Source organism: Echiichthys vipera (assembly GCF_963691815.1).
Source record: "Echiichthys vipera genome assembly, chromosome: 3".
In the NCBI taxonomy this organism is placed as follows: domain Eukaryota; kingdom Metazoa; phylum Chordata; class Actinopteri; order Perciformes; family Trachinidae; genus Echiichthys; species Echiichthys vipera.
This window is the reverse complement of record NC_139828.1, coordinates 23,256,752-23,278,826: the sequence shown is the minus strand read 5'-3', so window position 1 is coordinate 23,278,826 and position 22,075 is coordinate 23,256,752. Positions and strand designations below refer to the sequence as shown.

General features: G+C 38.7%; 1 protein-coding gene across 1 annotated transcript in view; it reads left to right on the top strand.

Moving 5' to 3' along the window:
• The window catches only part of znhit6 (zinc finger HIT-type containing 6), a 29,204-nt gene that overhangs the window by 4,100 nt on the left and 3,029 nt on the right, over positions 1-22,075 (top strand). The window contains exons 4-9 of the mRNA XM_083940300.1: positions 344-429; positions 2,630-2,733; positions 12,814-12,882; positions 13,180-13,260; positions 16,005-16,085; positions 21,795-21,919. Of these exons, the coding sequence (XP_083796426.1) occupies positions 344-429; positions 2,630-2,733; positions 12,814-12,882; positions 13,180-13,260; positions 16,005-16,085; positions 21,795-21,919 (546 nt within the window). The remainder of the gene's footprint in view (positions 1-343; positions 430-2,629; positions 2,734-12,813; positions 12,883-13,179; positions 13,261-16,004; positions 16,086-21,794; positions 21,920-22,075) is intronic.

Sequence of the window (22,075 nt, the reverse complement as noted above, 5' to 3'; positions counted from 1 at the left end):
TGAGGATCTTCTTGACTCCTTCCCATGACTGAAAAACTGAAAACCACAGTTTCAGCATTATTTATTCTAAGGCACTTTTAGCAGACACTGTTGATTTAAAATGTTTAAAGTAGATATCGAACAATCGTCACTGTCACGTAGAACTTAAAACCATCCAACAAGTGGTTTGTTATGGATATTCCTCTTGTCATTGATGGTTACAGATGTCTTTCTTTCAGCTTAATAGGGGATACCCATTTAATGTGATTTTATTAATGATATAATAATTAATAATTAGAAATGATAAAATGCTTCTGTTTTGTTTGTATGTGTTTCTGCTGCTTGTCTTTTACCTGCACTATAGACTACAGGCTTTTGGAGGATACAGGACGATTTGCTGATGGTGCAAATAGAGACAACCTTATCCGGACTCCTCGTTCCACTTTTAAAGTATGGACTTGATTTACACATTAAGTTGATGGACATACCTAGTGTTGAGTACTACGTTAAAGGTTCCCTGTTTATTTTGCACACATGGTTAATACATAGTCCTACCTATAGTGTCACACTATCCCACTGATGAAAAAAACCCTCGAAAAATCAAGAAACGCAGTAATGCACCAGCAAAGACAGGGCAGAAGAAGACTGTAAACTAGTAAACATGGATATAAACAATGCTTGATTTAAAATACTTTTAAAAAATCAGCTTTGTAATTGTTTTATGAGGGATAAGATGCACCAAACACATTTAAAACTGAAGAAATACTGTAGAAAACAATAATGGTGGTCAATTGGTTTTCATCGTTTATTCAAAGCTAACAAGAGTGTTTTCAGTTGGTGAATCTTATTCAAGAACAAACTTAACATTCTCATGAATCCAATTTTTTAGTTCCTTAAAGATTTTTTGTACAAAATAGAAATATAGTCTATGTCTAAACATACCATTCTCACATCATTAGATAAGATATTCTCAAGTAGTTGCTTTATTTCATTCAAATGATAACATATGTATGTTTGTGAAATCCAGTGTGAATTGTTTTTGGTACTTAAGAACTAAAACCAGATGGTCCTTTCTGTATTGTTGTCACTACTGCTCATGTGTTTGCTTTGAACAAAGCAACAGTTCATAACTGTTCAGCGAAGACTATTCCTCTGAGTGGTGAAAAATCTATCTCAGCACCAAATCATAGCTAAATTGAAAGTTAATACAGGGTAAGATTTAAAAGCTTAGAGATTTTCACAAACTGAACCTCTTTAATCCAGAGAGAAGAACAGAGTGACCCGACACTGTGCACTCCATCTAAAGACTAGGGCCCGAATTTATCAAGCTCCTAAGAATGCTGCAAAGAGCATACTTGCTTACGTGCCCATCCCTATTATCAAGCAACTAAATCCTACATGCACCGAAGAGTTAGAGAGCTCTTATGTGATCAGTGCCAGCTTTATTCTTGTCGATTGTAAGCCTTATGAATGCAATCAAAGGCAAATCGTAGGCTACAACAACCCTATTCTGAGTTATGCATACTCTTTCGCTAACACGACTGATGATGCTTTCTACAATCACTCCAAACTATTTCTCATCAACTGTACTGACCTCTTCCTGTACTGCAATCATCTAAAATATTCCCTCTCTTTTTGTATGTTTACAAATAGTAGTAAAAGTGAAGGATTACTATCCCTTTCCTAAGTCCAAAACAGATCAATACTGGCCCAGAATGTCAAGCTAACGACTTTTATTGAGAGAAAATAAATTAGTGTGATTGTCTGTAGTACAGCTCCTTTTCAGAAACAACCTGAACGCGTATTAGAAAGAGATGCATGCGGTGGGATATGCAGCATACTGAACATGTCAGGTTCCAGTTTTATATTAAATTAGATAACTAATACACATAACTACAGAATCATCTGAATATTTCTCTTTTTGCTTTTATGACTCCTCTTTTAAAATGTATAATTTGCGGCTGCAAAATTGCTTATGTAATACTTACTGCTGTTGCTCCAAACCACAGACATTCATTTATGTAATATTCCGTGCCCCTGCCAGCTTTCACCTGTACTGTCGCTACGTGACAACGTGATATTTGATAGCTTGGGGTAATTCATATTCTTTTATGGGATTTTTAGAGGCAAAGGGTTTTCCCCCAGAACATTGCAAGTTCAGTAATGTGTAGTAGCCTTATATAGCCATACCGTCTTAATAAATATTTTACTGACTCTCACTACCCACTGATCTAAGATCATGCAGGAGTTACATGAGTGCCAGAGAGAAAAGACGTTCAAGTTTAGGTGAGGCCAACAAGAAGTAGTTCAGGTCATCTTTGGTTTAAATGTTAATAAAAAAAAAACATGCACTGTCATTTATTGATGCAGAACATGTTTGGTATTTAGACCTATGTGTCTCTTAGAGAAGATGCTGAAACATGTCAGCCACTGTTTGGTTGCAAAAAATCTGTTCAAGGCTAAGATTAGAAGCTTTCTGTTACATTCTGTCTCGCAAGACAGTTGTTTTGTCTGAGGCATGCTGCTGTGCGATCTTTGTTAAGGGTCTGATGGCTTGTTGTGTTTGCTTTTATGAATCTTAATGTGTTTGTTGGTTTTGCTTAATACTAAAGCCTTAATACTGTACTATCTTAAATATTGTGTTTTACAGGCAAAGAGACTGGCAGCCAACGCCAGAAAGATGACTATGACATTAAAGTTCCTCCCCATCACCTTCACTAAGAGCAAAGAAAACTCCACGGTCTTCAACAATATGTGAGATTGAAATAACTTTGATTGTTTGATTGTTAATTTAATTGAGTGACACTGAAGCTTTGTCTAAGAAGCATTTATTATGACCACAACGAAATATATGAATAATTATGAATTTATTAAATATCATTCAGAAAAGATGGAACACAAGTAGTGTTAATAAAACAACATTGGTGTTTGGATTTGCATTAGAGCTGCACCACTTCAAGTTTTCTGGTGAAGTTAGGTCTTAGTCTGGTGCAAAATGAGCTTCTGATTAGTGATGTTTTACTTTACCACAGGATGGCACTCTTGTTAAGCCCTAACAGCAGTTGTGTCTATGGCAGGCTCTTTTCAGGTTGTCTTATGGCACTCATGATGCATGATAATGAAAGTCAGTGCATATTTACCCATGTCGGTTAAACGTGTGAACGATATTTTTTCTTAGGCTTCTGAGTTGTGTTATTGACATTAGCCCACCAATCTCTGAAAAGAGTTGAGGTTTACGAAGGGATTACAGACTTTCCCTATACAGGAGGAGACCCTTTCAATCTGCTGATTTGTAGTCCCTCTTTTTACCCTTGTCATATGTGTTCAGTTTCAGTATCTTTGCTGCTTCTAAACATCGCACAGACACAAAGTCTTTGTGCTGAGAATCAATGGCAACGTATTCCATGCTGCGGACAAACCATCACTGAACAACTGCAGTGTATCTCCTCCATTATAATATTACCTCAGTTACAGGAACAACCCCTAAACTATTACAGGATTAGGTAATTAAAAACCTTAGATATGCTACATGGGTTTCACATTCCGTAATAATAAATTACATAGCATTACATAGTTATTCATTACTATACATTATGAAGGCATGTTGTTTTATTAAACTTAAAAATGTATTGGCATCTTTACGTTTATCACCAGTAGGTTGATTCTCTTTAAATTAGAAAGTATAGAATCAGTAGTCCAACCAAAAGATTGAAAAAAATGTCACTTTCTCTACAGAAGCTATGTATGTGATGCAGATGAGATTTCAGAGAAGGTTGGCAGGTGTTGACCGCATCTGAAATTTGTCGCAGGCTAGTTTCTTCATTATAAAATATTTTATATTTTCCCAAAAAGTCTTTTCATGTGTTTCACTGTGTTGTAGCTGGATAGCCCAGGTGTCATTGACTGAAGTCAGTGATCACACTCACAAAAACGGAGGCTCACAGTAACATTAAGCAATTAATAAAATATAATGAGATTTTTTTTTTTTAGAAATAACATTTCTATGATTATTTTATCATTTAAATGACCCTTAACACACATAATGATATAACACTTCCACAGCTGGTCCTTTAATGATTTTGAGAGAAATTGTTTCAGTGTGGTCAACTTTGCAGGCTTGCAGTAATTTAGAGAGTTATGCTTTTTGCTTCCTTTAGAGCCTGAAGTAGTATCCAATTCTTTCACTCAGACACTTTTCCAAGTTCTACTGGTGGTCTGGTCATGTCTGGCATCTTTTCTCCCTCCTTGGACAACCTTCTGCCACTCATTTCCCATTTCTTTTGAGGCTGAGCCCTGCCAATCTAATCCCTCTGTGGAAGAATACTGAGGGGGGGGGGGGCTTTTGAACTGCATATTAAAGTTTTACTTGTCTGAAATGCCCAGGGACAAAATTGGATGCCAATCTGGATCGCCACTAAAAAGAATCCTTTTATCAGTCCCTACAGCTGGTTTAATGTTGTTACTTTCCCTTTCACCACCTTCTTTTCCATCCTTAAAGTCTCCCACTCTGTCATGTCTCTCTCTGGTCTTATTGCAGGCAGTGAGTTAAATGTGCATGTCACATTTCAGGATGAGGAAGATTATATCGGGTTGTAGTAGCATATTCTGCCCAACCTCCAGTCCCATACTCCTCACTCCAAACTCAACACTTGTCAGATGGGACACAAAGGTTTTGTAGGATGAGGACAAAATGTCTGTCAAGTTTTTGTTATTTTACAAAGGTTCAACAATGTGGAAAATGTGCTAAATTTCCATAACTGCTCCAGCAAAAGTCACAAAAAGAATCTGTATGCTTTTGCTGCTGCAGTATCCATAGAGGAATCTTTGGCCAGCTGCACAGCTTTATTTCTTTGTTTAGTCTGGTTAGTTTCACTATGTCTCACACGACGAAGAGTTTTCAACTAACCGCAACAGTGTCCCATTCCGAGACCAGCAAATGGACACAAGGGATGGGATGAAAGGTATACAATAAATTGTGAGGGATCGAGAGAGAATGTGCTTCAGAATTTACCAAGCACATAATATAAAAAGCAGATGTGTGAGCATTGTGACTGCAGCTGGTTAGCGACATATTCATGCTACGCACTCACGCTGCCAGAGAAGGATCATTACTGGCAGACAGCTAACTAAAGGGCTTTCATGCCTGCTGATGGTCTGTGTTTGTTTGTGAGCATGTGTCTCTTTGATTAAATGTTTGTACGCAAAATAATGTCTATGCAACTTAGCACCTTTTGCCAGGGACTAATTTCAAAAACAACATACAAACAGTAAAGGGATTGATGCAAAATCACAGACTGGTCCAGTCCTTGGAGGGTAGCTATAATAGCTGGCACTTGGCAGAACATTGGGAGTAGCTGTGTTGGGGTGGAATTGTGTTTTCTACAGCCTCACCCTGGCATGGCAGGGCATTTTCCTCAGAGAGTGCTTGGGTGGACCAGACAACACATTGCAGAAGCAGTTACTGTGGATAATAATTGCACATATTTCTATAATAACTTGAGATAATTAGTAATATGAGAAGCATTGGATTTGTGCCATGTATGTTAATCTACCATATATTGGGAATCAGCCTCAATTAACCCAGCTCTCTGGGTTCGAAACTTAATTTGGTTCTCTGATATTGACAGGTGTTGAATAACATTGAGCTCAAAAATCAAGTGCTACTTGTTGATAAATTTAAGGAAAAAAATGTAAATGTAATCATTTAATTCCTGGACCTAGTGAACTGAGGAGATATGTCTACTGTGACACTATGGGCCTGTAGCAATGTGATAGTGATAGACTTATTAATCTGATGTGATTATTAAGATGATTAATGCCATTTTAGTACGTATTACTTTGAGCCTAACAAGATGGATTGTTGTGTGACGTGAACCTGTAATTATCGCATGATCTTGTGTTATTCTGAGAATTCAGCTGCTGTGCAAGGTAATAGTGGGTTGTTCACCAAGATTTCTACTTTCCAGAAATTAAGTTGAAATGAAACAATCAGCAGCAGCTTTGGTCAAATGTTTCTAAGACTCCAGCAGACACCCTGCTTCTTGTAATTGGTTTGATTAACCACTGCTGATTCAGAGCAGAGTCTATGTCTGTTGTCATCTGAGGCAAACCTCACATCAGAATGGCAAGCAGCAGTTTCATCAGTGTTGCAAATGCTGTCATCACAATTGGACACATAACTGTAGGCTACAGGTGGCTCTCTGGCACTAAGTGAAATTCCAAACTGTTAATTAACCAGAAATGTGAATGTTCTGCATGGATTAGAGAGAATATAAACTGAAATAACTTAAAAAATACTGAAGTTTTGTGTTGTTCAAATTCATTTCAGGGTTTTGTTATTGGACAGTAGTTTGGTGTTAATGACTTGGCTATGAACCTTTCTGATTTTCTAAGCCACATTAAGGCGGCTACATTTGCAAATTATATTAACATCTTTTAGATTAATTAATATTCACAGTTCTCAAAGGACAATTCAGGTCATTAGGATTGATCCTCTGACTTTATCTAGCACCGATTCAATTTTCCACTAGCCCAACGTGTCAGTTTTGGTCGGGATGCCTAAAGGCAATGCCTATCACATCAAACCCACATCAAACCCAAATGTATGTTCTTGCCCAGTTATTGGTAAGACTCTAGCAGACTAAGGGAAATGTTTCTCCATTAGTCAACCTTTCAACAATCTTTTTTCTCCCACATAATGATCATGACAGCCTCATCGGTGCTAGCATTGCTGCAGACTAATAGTTGTTCCTTTTACGTACACATGCATACTAAAGGCCTTGACACATCAGATCGACAGTCGGCCGCTGGTCAAAGTTGAACGTCGCCCTAGATTTCGCTGTGTGTCCCTTGTCAGCGGCCACTTCAGCATATCGAATTGGCAGTGGAGCCAATTAGTGAGAGAAATCACTCTGATCAGCTTAAGTCAATGAGTGCATGAGAAAAGAAACAGAATTAGGAAAGTAAACACATTGCTAAAGTTAAGAGGCCGTGAGATTGAAAACAAACTAATTGTTTGTTAATGTTTGCTTTTGCACAGTAAATATCATTTGTTATTTCAACATTGGGTTGTGTTTATGTGCTAACTGGCTAACTAGTGTCTTGAATCCGTTATGATGGTCTTTCAGTTTCTGTTTTTGAATGACAGACACCAGCCGCCTGCTGGTACTGTCCTAGTTTGCCATAGTCTTTCCAGTGTATTTGAGAGCAACTTTTTGGGCGAGACACGGGCGCTGTGACAGTCAACCTTCGTCACCACTTGGTCTTTGATGTTGGATTGGTGTGTCTGGGCTTTTTGACCCTCCACATCATTTTTCTTGCCTCTAGGCTTGATGGGGGGAGTGTGTTCTGAGTTTTTCAGGGAAAACAGACCCATGACTTAACATTGCGGCATTTATCCAGCAACTCAGGCTCAAGCCAGGACTTAAAGACAGAGTCTTACGATACAGCTGCTTGTAATCTTTGTCTCCTCTCCCTTTCGTTCATCAGCCCTTCTGCCACTCCACCCTCTGAGGTAGCACATGGCTTTGAATACTGGATTTATTTGTTGTATCTCAGTCGAGAGGCCCCAAAGTCCTGTCATCTAAGTCCACTGGCATCCACTTGCCACCCAAATCCTGGCTTCTACCTCAGCCAGGCAGATAGAACGGACATATGGTTTCATATACTGAACCATTTTTGTTGAATCGGTCCAATCCTTAATCCAGCCAGATGGATGTGCTCTGACTGCCAGACCACCAGCCAGGCTCTCTACTCTCTAGTGTTAATCGCCAGAGCAACTTCAATGGCTTACTTAATCAAGAGAGTGTGTTTTTGCTAACGAATTCATCCATCCTCCTCTTAGTCTGCTATATTTTTCCCTCCTGGATGCAGACAGTCAGGCAAGAGTTTAATTGTGAAATGCTAATTATAAGTGCTTTGCAGTTATTTGCGTAAGATGTTAATGATGCATTTCCCTCATCACCATTTGTACCCTTATAATTTTGTAGTCAGATTCGTGAAGAGGAAAGCAAAGCTATTACTCACTAGACACCTAGTCTCGCATTGTCCGACATACTTCAACAACACTGTCAGTGCAGGAGTATAGTCGGGCTTCTCCAGCTTATCATTCTAGGACATGAAAAAAACTCCCTGGCTTGTTTGTATTTCTTTAAACCAATCGCAATAATTGTAGGCTGTGCTAAGTATGTAAACAAATGGTAAAGTGTGTCGGCTCCAATGGAACTTCACGAGACATTCAGGTGCCCATCTTAAACTCATGGGACATTCCTGTACATCTTGCAAATTGTCTCTCACTGTCATTGTGCCATAGTTGTCAGTGCTAAAAAATGTTTAAATCTAAAATTGAATTAACTGGTGATCTCAACATCGAAAAATGTAATCAAATTGTAGATTTGGAGAATTATGACACCCCACCCAAAATACATGGGCTGCATAACAGCTCCGTAATGCTCAGCTCAGCTCTATTTTTACTATAGTTCTCTCTTTGCGTGGCTACACAGCCCCGAAATAGTAAAAATTACATAGAATGTGTAAAAAACAAGTGCAATCTTATAAAAAATTATTAAGATACATCATTGTACCAGAGTGCAGCACAGCTTTCAAACCCTGCAGAATCAACTGCATTAAAATTCAATATGCACACACTGAAGCTGGCAGCAACAACATGCTACCGATGGAGTCTGTGTAGCAGGTAATAATCCCAGCCGGACCCCACCTATGTAACTGCATGTCAGTTCCCCATGTATTTTGGATGTTGGACTTATAGAGCTCTTCGCGGCAAGGATGACTAATTTAGCCATTAGTGAACATGACGATAGATTGTTTTTAATGTGAAATAGTGACTTTTTATGCCGTGAGCTAAAGCTTGATAGGAAATGGGGGGAAGAGAGAGGTTGCGACAGCAGAGGTCCTGGATTGGAGTTGAACCTAGACCTCCGTGGTGAGGGCTTAGCCTCTGTATGTGGGGCCAACTTTTTGGCAGCAGCAAGAGATGACCACTTCCATCCTCTCTAAACAACTCAGGGTGCTGGAAATTATTTTAAACCTCCAAGGTAATTTTTACTCAGGTCACTGAGGTTTTAGAGACAAAACAATGCATGCACATACAGTTACCAGTTAATAGCCATTCAGTATCCAGTCGTGAACTGAGAGAATTGAAGGAAAACATTTTCCCCCCTAGCATCAAGCAGTTAATCACTCGTAAAATATTAATAATTAAACATGTTTACATTTTTTCCCCACTCTTTTCTGGCCATATGCCAATCCTTTTTTATTTGGTTGGGCTTAGTTCTTGTGGTCCAACAAGCTGGCTAAATAATCCCCCTTGAAGGAGAAAATGCCTTTTAATGCAGGCCATGTAAGGTAGCAGATAGCTTACTGCATGGGATTCTGTTGAGGTTATAAACCTTTCCACATAACTTTGTGTTGTTTAAGCGCTTAATCTTTTTAAACAGGCATGTTTTCAGCGGGAATTGTACGGCTTCATATTCATTCACGGGAACTGCCTTGCACAACAAGGTTTTTACTATTTGCTCTCCCTTAGGGTCTAAATGCATTGCTTAAGGCCCTAAAGCTGTTGAAGGACTAGGCTCTGAGACCTGTTATTTTTCAGCAGTTTCTGGTATTCAGGGCAGTCGTCCTCAACTGTTGATGCTTCTGTTTTGACTTTTTCTCTCCTCTTTTTCCTCCAACAATGAATGATGGCACTTATCCCAGGTATGCACTCTGGCCTTGACTGAAACGATTGCATGCATCTTTGGGCAAGCCCCTTTTCCATTGAAAGACATAGTTTCCATTTGCTGTAATGACAGTATAATGGCATCACACCTGGTGCTCCACCCTCATTTGCCTGCACGTACACACACGTGCACACCTGCACACATACACATATACACATGCACACACACACCAATACACTCAAGAAGAAACTGATAAAATATATAAATTCCTCTGACTCAGAGGTTAGAGGTGTCAGGTACGTCTACAGTTGCGTAGGGAATCTCCTCCCAGTTCCTTGTTTTCACTCAGTTTTCACTCCCAACATGTCTGCTGCAGCCTACGGCTCTACCCCTTCACCCTCTTCTGGCTAAGTGGAAACTCATAACCACCTTTCATTGGGTGGTCTGCCAGTTCTGCGCGTACTATGCAACTTTGGAACACCTCCTACCCATCCTGTTTCTGTTTTCAACCTCACCTGCACCAGAACCATGCCTGCTGCCAAAAAATACAAGGTCAAGTAGAGCAACTCATTGCCAATGATAATGTAGTTTTTCAGCATATCTTCTTTTCTTTTTTAAGAGTCTTGCAGATGTGGTAGGAGAAGGTTTTTTTTAATCTTTTATAGAGTTTTTTTTTAATCTTTTATAGAGTGTGTATTGGTTTAAGTGCTGTCGTACATGCCAGTGACCAGCTTGTGAAGCAGTAGTCTATATGTGAGAGGATCATACAGTGTAAAAACATCAGAGCTGCACTGGTGGGTAATGAATTCCTAATCTGTTTGAAATTTGCCAGGTTGTATTTGACAGTTAGACACTTTTTTGATGTGTTTCCTAAATGAGAGTGTCGAGTCCAGGATAACTCCCAAGTATCTGAACTCACTCACTAAAGTGAGCTCCTCCCCTCCGAGAAAGATACCAGAATGATCAGCATTTGGCTGCCTTTTTAGCAAAATACATACAGACACTTTTTTTAACATTTAAAGAAAGGCATGAGTCAGTGAGCCAGCCCTGAATGAGACATTGCTGTCGTGAGTATTTGAGCAGCCTCTGTGGTGTTTTTTGCATAGGTGAAAATCACTGCATCATCAGCGTACAACTGTGCATTTACACCCTTACAGACATCAAATAAATTGTTAATATAAACTGAAAACAAAATAGGTCCAAGTATGGAACCTTGAGGGACCCCTACTGGACAGTCCAGGTAAGGGGATTTGACACCGCTGACCACCACACACTGCTTTCTATCTGCAAGATATGATCTAAACCAATTAAGGGCCTGTGTAGAAAAATTGTATTTTGACAGCTTAGTTAACAGTACTCGATGGTCAACAGTGTCAAAGGCCCTTTTAAGATCTAGGAAGACAGCTCCCACACAGTTGTTCCTATCCAGGAGACACTTGATTTTTTCTATCAACATACTCAGGGCCTACTCTGTGGAGTGAGCAAAATTAGAGAACAGTGACCATTGTGTCAGAAGAGAAGATTAAACAATGTTTTCTCAGGGCTATAGGATTCAAAAATGAATAGGAAGTGTAGAGGCCCTTGCTTTGAATGACTTCTGCGCCCACAGGACATCACTAGTTTCTCACACTGCTAAACCCCATAGAGAATCTGTGGAAAATCCTTGGCGACAAAGTAATGACTAAGAAACCCACTACAGTTACTGAACTGTGGAAGAGACTGCAAGAAGAATGGACCAAGATCAAACCAGAGCAGTGTGAGAAACTAGTGATGTTGTGCTAAAGTCATTCAAAGCCGTGGCCTCTATACTTCCTATTCATTTTTGAATCCTATAGCCCTAAGCAAACATTGCTTAAATATTTTCTTCTGACACAATGGTTACTTTTCTCTAATTTTGTTCACTGCTTTTTTCCCCCACAAAATAAATGTTTTTGTTGAAGTGCCTTGGTTATTTAAAAAAAAACATGCTAGTACAGCAGTGGTATAGCTACAGCGAAAATTCTATCAAATTCTGAATTAAAAAAAAAAAAGTATGTTTCAGAATCAATCAAGTATTCTTACTTTATCTAATTTTGATCTCCTATGCATCTTGTACTGTATATTTAAATAGTTGTATTAATTTGGCCAGTATTTTGCTGATCCATTCCAAACACAAGTCCAATACAAACTCAAATGTTGAACCAGTCTATGATACAAAAATCTTTATATTACAGATATCAAAAGAAACCTTTAAACTGTGCTCTGAATCTCTCTTGGTGAGCCTTAATAACAAGCTATCCTGTATGTGCCTTACAATTATGTTTTGCGTTATACATTTCATCTCCATCCTTCATATCCACCAAGGCCTGCTATCCTTCTACTCTGGTGGAGAATGGCTTCATGACGGCTCCACCCAATGTATGACAAATTCTGTGGTCTTGGTCAACACGAGTCCTTGTAGTTAGGTTCAGCTCAGTATGTTGGGTATATGGCTGAAGAGCATGTCTTGATGTCTGTAGCAGTAGACTATATCATATTCCTCAGGGGCAGCAACAATAGGAATGCTTTTCTGTGATGTCAAATTGCTGTAAAGGCTGGAAAAATTAAAACAACTAGTAATGAATCCCTTACTGTAACAAAAAAAAGGGCATACATCCATTTTGTTTGATTCATACAGTGTCTGCCAAACTTTTTGATATTACATTTTGTTGGCTATTTCTGCACCATGATGACATTGGTAGGTATGAACACAGCAGCTGTTTAGGGAATAAATGTTAGGTTGTAGAGCGCGCCCAGCAACCACAAAAAAATAACCCAACCACGTTTAATAGTTACTGCCCAGAGCGTTACCCCAGAAGAAGTGATCATTATGTGATATCCACCAGCTGGTGTCCTAGATTGAGTGTATATGTCACAGTCTCCATGGTGACTCTGGTTCACACACACACACACACACACACACACACAAGATTTTGGAAGCAGCCAGGCGTATTGTCTTGGACAGATTAAGTTTGAATCCATTTTATGCTCTGAATTTAAACAAGGACATTTGTGTTTGACTGTGAAGGGAATACTGTGAGAGTGCTGGTGACCTCATCTCTGTGTGAACAACAGGCATCAGACACTGCTTTTGATAAGCTGAAACTAAAAATGAGTTTCCCCGTGTCTCATTTAGAGAAAAACAGTTCCTGTGGCACCTGAAGCTCATCTTTCCTCAGAGCAGCACAGAGTTCAGTCGGAGGAGGTAAGTTACACAACATGTCATTTATTGTATAATAAACCATTCAAAAAGATAATTATCTATACTGTTTTAATACTCAAAAGGAGTGCTTGTGGCTGTTGGAATCTCATCAGTACATAGACCATTGAGGTGCCACTTGCCAAGACTGACCATTTAAATCTTTGTGTGTTTGTCCAGGATTGTAAATGCTACACAAAGATGTTATCCATTCTAATTTGATATGAATTGATTTAGATGTTCAAAACTTAGAAATCTTCCTGCAAATTTGCTTTTTCTTTCATAATCTATCTCTTGTTGTAGGGTGTCTGACAGGCAAACCTTGGAGCAGATCTTGACCCCTTATATCCACCATACAGAGTCGGACCCTGTAACACGTCAAAAGTGAGCCTTTTCACGTTTACACTTAAGTTTCTTGTAATATTTTTGTACTGATTGTTTGTACAGATGTGCCAATCCAACTCTTTTCCTATATTTTTCTACCCAAAGTCGAACTCGGAGTATTAAAACATACCAATCCAATATCAGTGCTCTTATTTCCAAAATGTCAAATCTGTAAACTCTTCTGTGGCACTGATTGAGATATGTGTAAGCTGACGTGAGGCTGTAACTATAGGTCCCTTCTTTACTGTAAGCTGAGACGTTTATTCGCCTACATACTTTTTAGTAGGGAACAAATACCCTGGATATTGCATGCCTGACAGAATTGTCAACGTATTAGGTAGTGGTGGTAATGCACATGTCAGCTTTAAGCTAACTGACAATAAACACCAAAGAAGAAGGAAATTACGAGAATTTATTTTAAATCAGGAATCATTTTGAATTGAGTCGATTTTTAATCGAATCTTGAGTCCAAAATTAAAATTGAATCGTGAGATTCTATTTCCACCCTTACTTTTTAGGCTTTTGAAAACATTATTGATATTGTTATTGGGGATTGTGGTCAGACCTTACAAACATCAGTGAGCAGCTGTGTACATCAGTGGTGGGTGTTAGTATTTATCCACCTGGTTTAGAAACTGCTTCCATGTCCAATTGTGCCCATGGTTTATGGCAGAGAGGGGCCAGGCAGAAAATCTACATGGGAATATGGGGATACTGTTTGCTGACGTGTTCTTGGGGGAAAAAATTCAACAACTCAGTTGTTTTGCTTTAGTCACTGGACTCATGAATGAACAGCAGTAGAAAACATAACAATGTGATAATAATCCCAAAAGTCAACACCAGCTTGATATATGGTTTGGAAGTCCTCTAAGTTTAGGATAATAACTGCTGCTCAGTCCATTGTTTTCTCTTTAAAAGTTCAAATGAGCAGTTTTGCTATTGGCAACAACTGTGGAGCTGTGTTTAGTTAGTGGACACTCATGTAAAAAATAACAAATGGGATTGAGACTGGAGAAATCAAAGCTAAGTGAATTACTTACAATAATATCTGCACTGTTGCAGCATAGTATAATATCAAACACAACCTCTAATAATCCCAACACCAGTGTGACGCAGTAACATTAATATGCTGTTGCATTGTGTTGTCCTGGAAACATTATATATCATATGGGCTTTTTGTATTGTCTAAAACTGTGCTGTCAAGATGCAGCTTCAGCATCACTGAATCAGTTGTTAAACACAGAAATACTGTGACCTCTTGTATTTCAGATTTACCTACTAGAGTAGTTTGTAGCCATGACTGCAGCTTTGATTGTGATGACCTGTATCAGGTCCCCTAGTAGAGTCCCTGTAATTGAGTTTGGCAGCAGTGTGTCAAGGGATTATGCCTCAGTTACAGACTACGCATCAGTCTGCATGTAGAAGTGGCCTGTTTAAGAAGGAATGGATAAAGATGCAACACTTTAGCTCTCAACAGATTTATTTTCATGTAATCTTTTTCTTCCTCACAGCAAATTTCAAACACATTTTCTATTTCTAATAAATAATACCTGTACTGTGAACTGTATGGACATGTATGAATGTAAAGCACTTTTTGATTTTGTTTTTGATAGGTGCAATGTACCGTATAGCTATCATTGGTATTGTTACTTTACTATTACTTTGTCACAATAGTGCTCAACTTGAATGTGAATGTTTTCCATCTGAGCAGAAGAATAGGCTGTGTTTAATGGGTTCAATTTATTTCAGTGTAACTAAGGAACAATTCAGTGTTCTTTCAAAAGATGTTCAAAGGTCACTTTTTGTCCTGATCTTTATTATCGACCAACCTAATCCAATTTCATTCACACAGGATTCAGATGGTGTGACTTTATATTCTGTCTAATTTCCACAATCTTACTTCCCTTCATTTATCTTTGTAATTTTGTTCTTGCTTCACTTTCTTTTTCATTTCCCAGGCTCATGTTTCTGATGAACTGCAGTCTTTGAACAAGGCAGGCTCTTTGATTGCAAAACATTCCCCATTTCTAATATAAACCTCTAACAGAACAGCGATCTGACTCCTCTGACCTAACCTTTCTACTGATAACAGTCAGCAGTAGGCAGTCTCCTGTAAAACCTACAGCGAGAGCATATTGTACACCAGAGTAACCAACCCTTTGGATAGTCACCTAACTGGGTTCAGTGCAATCAGTAGACGCAACCTCTGCTTAGTCTAGATTCAAGTGAGTGGGATTTAACTCCATGGCATATTGGCTGGCCATTTACAGTGGGCTCAGGTACCTTGTCTGTCAGTTGCATGGAAGATTTTCCCTTAAACAAGTAGCCTTAGTCATAGCCTATAGATGATGATGATGATGATAATAATAGGTTAATTTGATAATGCACCTTTTACAGACAGTCACAAAGTGCCTCACATAATACAATTGTTAAAATAAGATCCAAACAGTAAAATGAGCAAGCAAAAAATGTATTCCAATGGAAATAAAATTAAAATAATTAAAAAAACACAAAATTACAAACATGAGACAAAAAACTTTTTAAACAAGTGCTGATATACTGTATCAATCAGCATACCAGACAAGTGTACATTTAGGTCTCACCTGCGTTACATTTTTTGTGTTTTGACCTTTATGATCTTAGGAAATTCTGCACAGTCCATATTTTTCCATGTTTTTTATTGTCTTTTTTTAAGTTGGAGTTGAGTCTCTAATCTCCTGTGTTGTTGTGAATTCCTGTTTCAGGTTAAAGATGTATGTGCACACTTCGTTCAATCATGTGAAAGTCTTCATGAAAGCAGAGGGAAGAAAGGCTAACTCTGTGAGGTGAGATTGATTTAACTTTTTACTTGTCTCCTGACTCATTTCAATATAGTGAAAGCTATACACGTTATCCATGTAATTTGATACGTCCTTGATTCCCATAGGGAAATATATATTTTATCCCTTCCTTTTCAAAAATAGATCTGAATCTGTTAGGACTGAACAAGTTGGATGTTGTCAGATCTCATGGCTCTAGCCTCAGTCATGCATTTGAAAAAAGGCTTGCCTAACCACTTCACTTGTGTTTTATGTTCTGAAATCAGCTATTCATCAATAGTACTGTGACGATAATCATATCATCGCAAGCCTGCAGTCATTTGACGCTATCGCAATGATGAGGTCGTCACCACATTTTTTACAAAAGTGCATATGGTTTGCAACATGAAATATAATGAGCACAATATTTATTGCTTCGTTATCATTATTAGCTGTCTTATGTATCTTTTCAAAATTGTTTTCATGCTGGCTCCATAAAAAAATCAACAGTATTTATGAATTATTGACTTGATTTTCCCGCCCACCTAGCGAGTGAAGCGAACCTGTCTGTAGTGACAAAGACATAGATACGGTTAATAAGTTCAAAACACATATACAGCCGGATGTTTATATGATTTAAACAACTGTCTATGCAGATTTATCTTCACTGAACTCCACAAAAATAATTTTGAAGCGTTAAAAAAAATACGGGGGCACAAATTATTGGGCATCAGAAAATGGAGCGGATCTGTTCAGCGTGACACGTGAGACACGAGTGATGGACGTCAAAAAAGGTCTATAAATGCTAATTAAACAGATACGCTCTTGTTTTATTCTTTGCAGCTGTGTGTAGCGGCAATTGCGTTCAGGCTCCTCTCTGCCCTTGTTTCGTCTCAGTCTATGATACTGATGCAAGGTTTGCCATTATGTCTGCAGGCGCTGCAGTTAATCCCGGCATTCATAGAAAATAACAATCTGATCAACAGCGGATGGATTGCAGGTTCATCAATTGCAGATTAGTGATTATTAATTACATTCTGACAGCAGTCTGGATAGTCTCTCTGTCTGTCTGTCTGTTTGTCTGTTTGTGTGTTTGTCATTTCAGATGTGTGCCTGAGTATTGAGTAGAAAATAAAATGGTGTGTCAGAATCCTTTCATTGCTCAAGCATCCAGTCTGTGTGAGCACTCTGACCGTTTGATGAGACTTGCCAGTCATGACTCATTTAATCAGCGTTTATCAAATCGAAATAATTTGTCTATGAACGTGACATCACTGACTTGTAAATTCCTGCAAAGCCAACACAGGCCTTTGGCATGGGGGCCTTAAGAGGTTTTTCCTCTCCCCTTTTGACTTTGATTCCAATGTGAAGAAATACCATTGAACAAGGAAATACTCCACAACACACTTTATCTACCTCTTCCATTCCTGTTTTCCCGACATTCTCTCTTTTTCCATAGTTTGTGTCATGTGCACTCTCTCTTCCCGCCCCATCTGTCTGTCTTTTTTAATGGGGGTCGGGATGGTGTTGATAGCACCAATTTGCCGCGCCTACTTTCGTATTCTCTGGCTGTCCTCCATTTCCACATAGTCATGGAGTGAATGATGATCCTTGGTGCTCATAATCATTGCCCCCCCAGCCAGCATGAAGCGTCATGAAACCTCCCATCCCATCCTTCATCTTTGCAGCGCACACATGCTTTTTTTTTTGCCCAGTGGGCTGTTCTGCACATACTTTCTAAGATGATAAATTATATTTTCTTGCAGCATATAAAGAGGAATTACTGAAAGACGAGTGTAAAGATGAGGGCCAAGATTTAGAAGGTGCTGTCAGGTACCTTTTAGCCTTACATAATTTTAATGAAAGTTTAAGTACTTTAAATGTGTCATTATCTCTAATGTCGCACACCTCTACAGTGTCACCTCAAATGCCCATCATTACAAGGTAGTTGATAATGTTGGATAATTGCAGATTAGTAATATATACAATTTATTGGGTCAGAAAGGTTCTGCCAGTTGATGATAACTTGATTAGGAAGACAGCTCAGAATATGCTTCTGTTATTATGTAATGTTGTATGGCCTGGCTCAGGTTACATCCTTTGTAAAACATGAACAAATACATGCAGAATGAATAAAATTAAAATAGTACAGTCAAAGTATAAAGTCTAAAACAGTAGTGCAACTGAAAATTGGCACCACTAGTGTCACCACGAGAAACTAAAGCATTGCATCCAGTGTACATTGTTTTACATTTTGCTAAGATTAGCTCTGACCAGACATGTTTTCGAAACGAGATGGAGCAACTCATCGTAATTTCCTATATCTGTGTGGCGTATGTTTCACCCCTGCCCAAAATTATCTCTGTTTGAGACCAGCAATCAAGAAACTCTCACAAGATCTGGCAACACAGCTCTAACCTAACATCCACTTATGTTTGTGAACGCCTCAGATAAATAAGTGTTGTGCTAAATATGGTTGTGTAATTATCTAATGTTTACAAGGAGATTAGAAATACACTATGCACAAACAGTTTAACTCTTTGTCCATCCACATGATGTTCACTACACTTTGCAACAGCTAAATTAAATGGTATCAGATCAGTGCATAGATTGCATACTGGCTGATACCCAATCCAACATTTTAGGCAGTATCAAAGGCATAGGGACAACTCAAAAAATGTTGAGGAAAGCAATACATTTGCTGCTGTATTTCAAATCAGGAAAGTCCCAAAAAAGCAAACAAACAAAGTGCTGGAACTTGAAGTATACTGAAAGACATTTCACTGTAAACTTTATTTTCTTCCTGGCACAGTTATCATCAACCCACATCAACAGATTCCAGATAAATATTTTATAAATGACACCTAACAGCTATTAGCCTGATACAGTCACAGTCGTAAATCAGACTTTGGAGAAAGAATATTCTTCAAGTCATGATGATGAGTAATGTAATGACATAAATCTCCCTCGCTCTATCCCACTTTCTCTCTCTCTCTCTTAGTAACCTTTGCCTCTCATACCTTAATAGCTAGAGTATGGGGTTGCATAATGAAGGATGGTTAAGTCTGTAATTCAATTCTTAGTGTTTATTGTCAACATTATATTGAGGATGGATGAATGGAAGTGGGGCAAGATTAGGATGCTTGTCCAAGGGGAAATTATCTAACTAGGTACAGTTACATAACAGGTTCATGGCCACAGACTCTAGCTCTAATAAGAAGAGAGGCCCCTACAGACTGAGGTCACATCTCATTTTAGGGGTCCCAAACAAGGTCAAAGCATTGCAACCACAAAGTGGCCTCCACATTTTTAAATAATGCAGTCTTATACGAAAAACCCTATTTTTGAAACATATTATTAATGATATGAAGTCATGGACATCAGTGGTTGAAGTCTGACACAAAGGGCACACTTGCATGTTTTTGTTGAATGTTGTCTGGAATATCATTCCACTCCAATAAGGGAGCTCTTGTGCTAAACTAAACATAGCTGTGTAACCAGTCAACATTCTCTTACTGGAAAGGAGACATGCTGTGCATCAAGAGAACCATTCACCCTTTTGGATGTTTGTTTGTGTTTGTGATTTTCTAATGTTTATGTTTTATTCATCCCACTACTGACATCCAGAAGATGTCCGTTTCCTTCTTTGCCTTGCCTCTTTTCTGCTTAGCCAGACTGTGGGCGTGCCAGAAGCAGAGAGGCTGTTTTTACATTTGCAGCCAAAATAAACTACCTCTGTATGGGCATACAGTTTTTTTTTTGTTTTTTTTAACCAGTGTTGTGGACCCATCAGACAGTGATGTTTCTGTCCTGCCCAAGCAGTGCTTTCTCTCACATATTTGTCACAAACCCCCTCCTTAGCACTCCTGAGCCAGTCGATCTGCTCTCCCTCAGTTTGCCCTAAAGCGATGTTCAACTTTGCTTCTGTGCAGCAGATGCTTCCTCTGGTCTCCTGCAATGCTGGACTGGTTTTGGATACGGTAACAAATAACAAGCAGATTATATTTAACATTATAAAGAAGCTGCCATTAAAAAAAATGCCACAATCCTGGAAGCCTTTTGCTGCCGGCAGTATACAAAGTGTCCAAATACAACATGGACCCAAAAAAGATTTTTTTTTCTCACACTATGTTACATTGAGTCAATTTTACATACCAATGCTGACATCAACTAACCAGCCATGGGCAATTTATTTTTGCCTTAAATGAATCTGGGTTTTCAACATTATTATTTATCACCATATCTAGTCCGTATCAAAACAGCTGTCTTTTTTGCCCCTACACATTACAACTGTTATATTCGTGCTGATGGGTTTCAGCAGTAGAGGGGAAAAACAATAGGAACCTCCGTGAAGAGAACATCAGTCTTGCCCTCTTGTTCATTCACTAGAACACTATATAGAGACCAGATGTGTGCGTGTTCTTGGCTGAGCAATCCAGCTGTGTTTCTAGAAATAGCCAGAACTTTAACAGTCGTATCAACACCACAGGGAGCTGCAATGTGCTTTGCCATCCACCCCTCTCTTACTGTTGTTTACAATATGTTTGTGTTTAGTTTGTGTATCCGCAAAAATAATAAAACATCTGCGAACATTAATTCATTAAAAGTTAGACATAAAAACAAATGAAATGGAAACAGTATTTGTCTGGTATGCACATCACAAATGGATGCCGTCCTTGTTGATATTCTGTTTTCTTTTTTTACTTTGCACATACCAGCTTCATAGACTGGTTTCAATGCTAAACCTTTGACCCTGTCACTAGTGCCCTTTTCTATTTACTAGAGAATCCATCTTTACATAGGCTATTTCTACTCTTTTGATGTGGTGATAGGACAGTAATACCATGAAACCATTTGTTGTACTGTGGCAAGAAAAATCCTGTTTTGAAACCCACAGGCTATCCCGTCTTTCCTTTATCTTATCCTGCAGGAAGTGCCAAGACAATTTCCCATTTATTTGTGGGATCATGCGAAATTATCTTATCTCACCTAAGAGAAACTCTTCCAGGAGGGATGACTTCTTGGAAGCTGAAGACCTGTAAATGCTGCATTATAGCAGAGTAGTTTGATTGGCTTTGGGAGTGGGTGTCTACCTGGGCAGTTCTCATTCAGCTTGTGCTTTTAGCAAAACAAGCAATGGCTCAAAAATCTCCTGTCTGGCATGGGTTTGACAGTTGGTGGGGGTGGTGCCAGTTACTGTATATATTCAACATATATGATGCCTTGTATATTTTGGTGATGACAGGCTAAGCTGGATGGTTCTGAATCAGTTGAGTGTAGAGGAAAGCCTTGTTTCCAAAGAATCCAGTTAACTATTTAGTCTGGTGATTTATGACCATCCCTAATGCATGACAGGAGTACTTAGAGACAAGACTAGACTGATGTCATCTCATACAAAGAGCTAAAGGAGGGTAGAGACTCACTTCATTTGAGAGATGTTGATTCTTGGTAAAGTCACTTTCCATTCCTTGAGATGAACACCAAGCAGGATCTTCTGTGTTCCAAGCCATGACTTACATCTCCATCAATCTTTAAAAGATTCGCAGCCATCAACATGCCTCAGGCAGCTGGAAATAAAAACTGTTGAAACAGTTGCCATTTTTGCTATGGCTTTGTTGCTACTTAGCAAACTTGAAATTGCCTACAATGAGCTAAATGTCACATAATTTAGCCAGCATGCTGTGATTGAGTTGTCTTGTAACCACCTTTTTTTTGTCTCAATTTGATCTGAAATAGATACCATGAGTTGGACATTCAGAAGACCCTAAAGGACAACCTGAGCTACAAAACACTGATTGAATATCCTGTGCTGTATGTTGTACTCGGAGATCATTGGAAGGAGTATCCACTAAAAGGACCAGGTAAGAAAACCCACCCTTATCTAGCATGACCTTAAATGAATTTCTGCACCAACACTAACCTACTAATGGTTTGTTTGCAAAAACTAATTTCTCTTTTAACTTTATTCCGCTCATTGCTTGTTTTATCACATTTGTTTTTGTAACTAAACAAAAGAG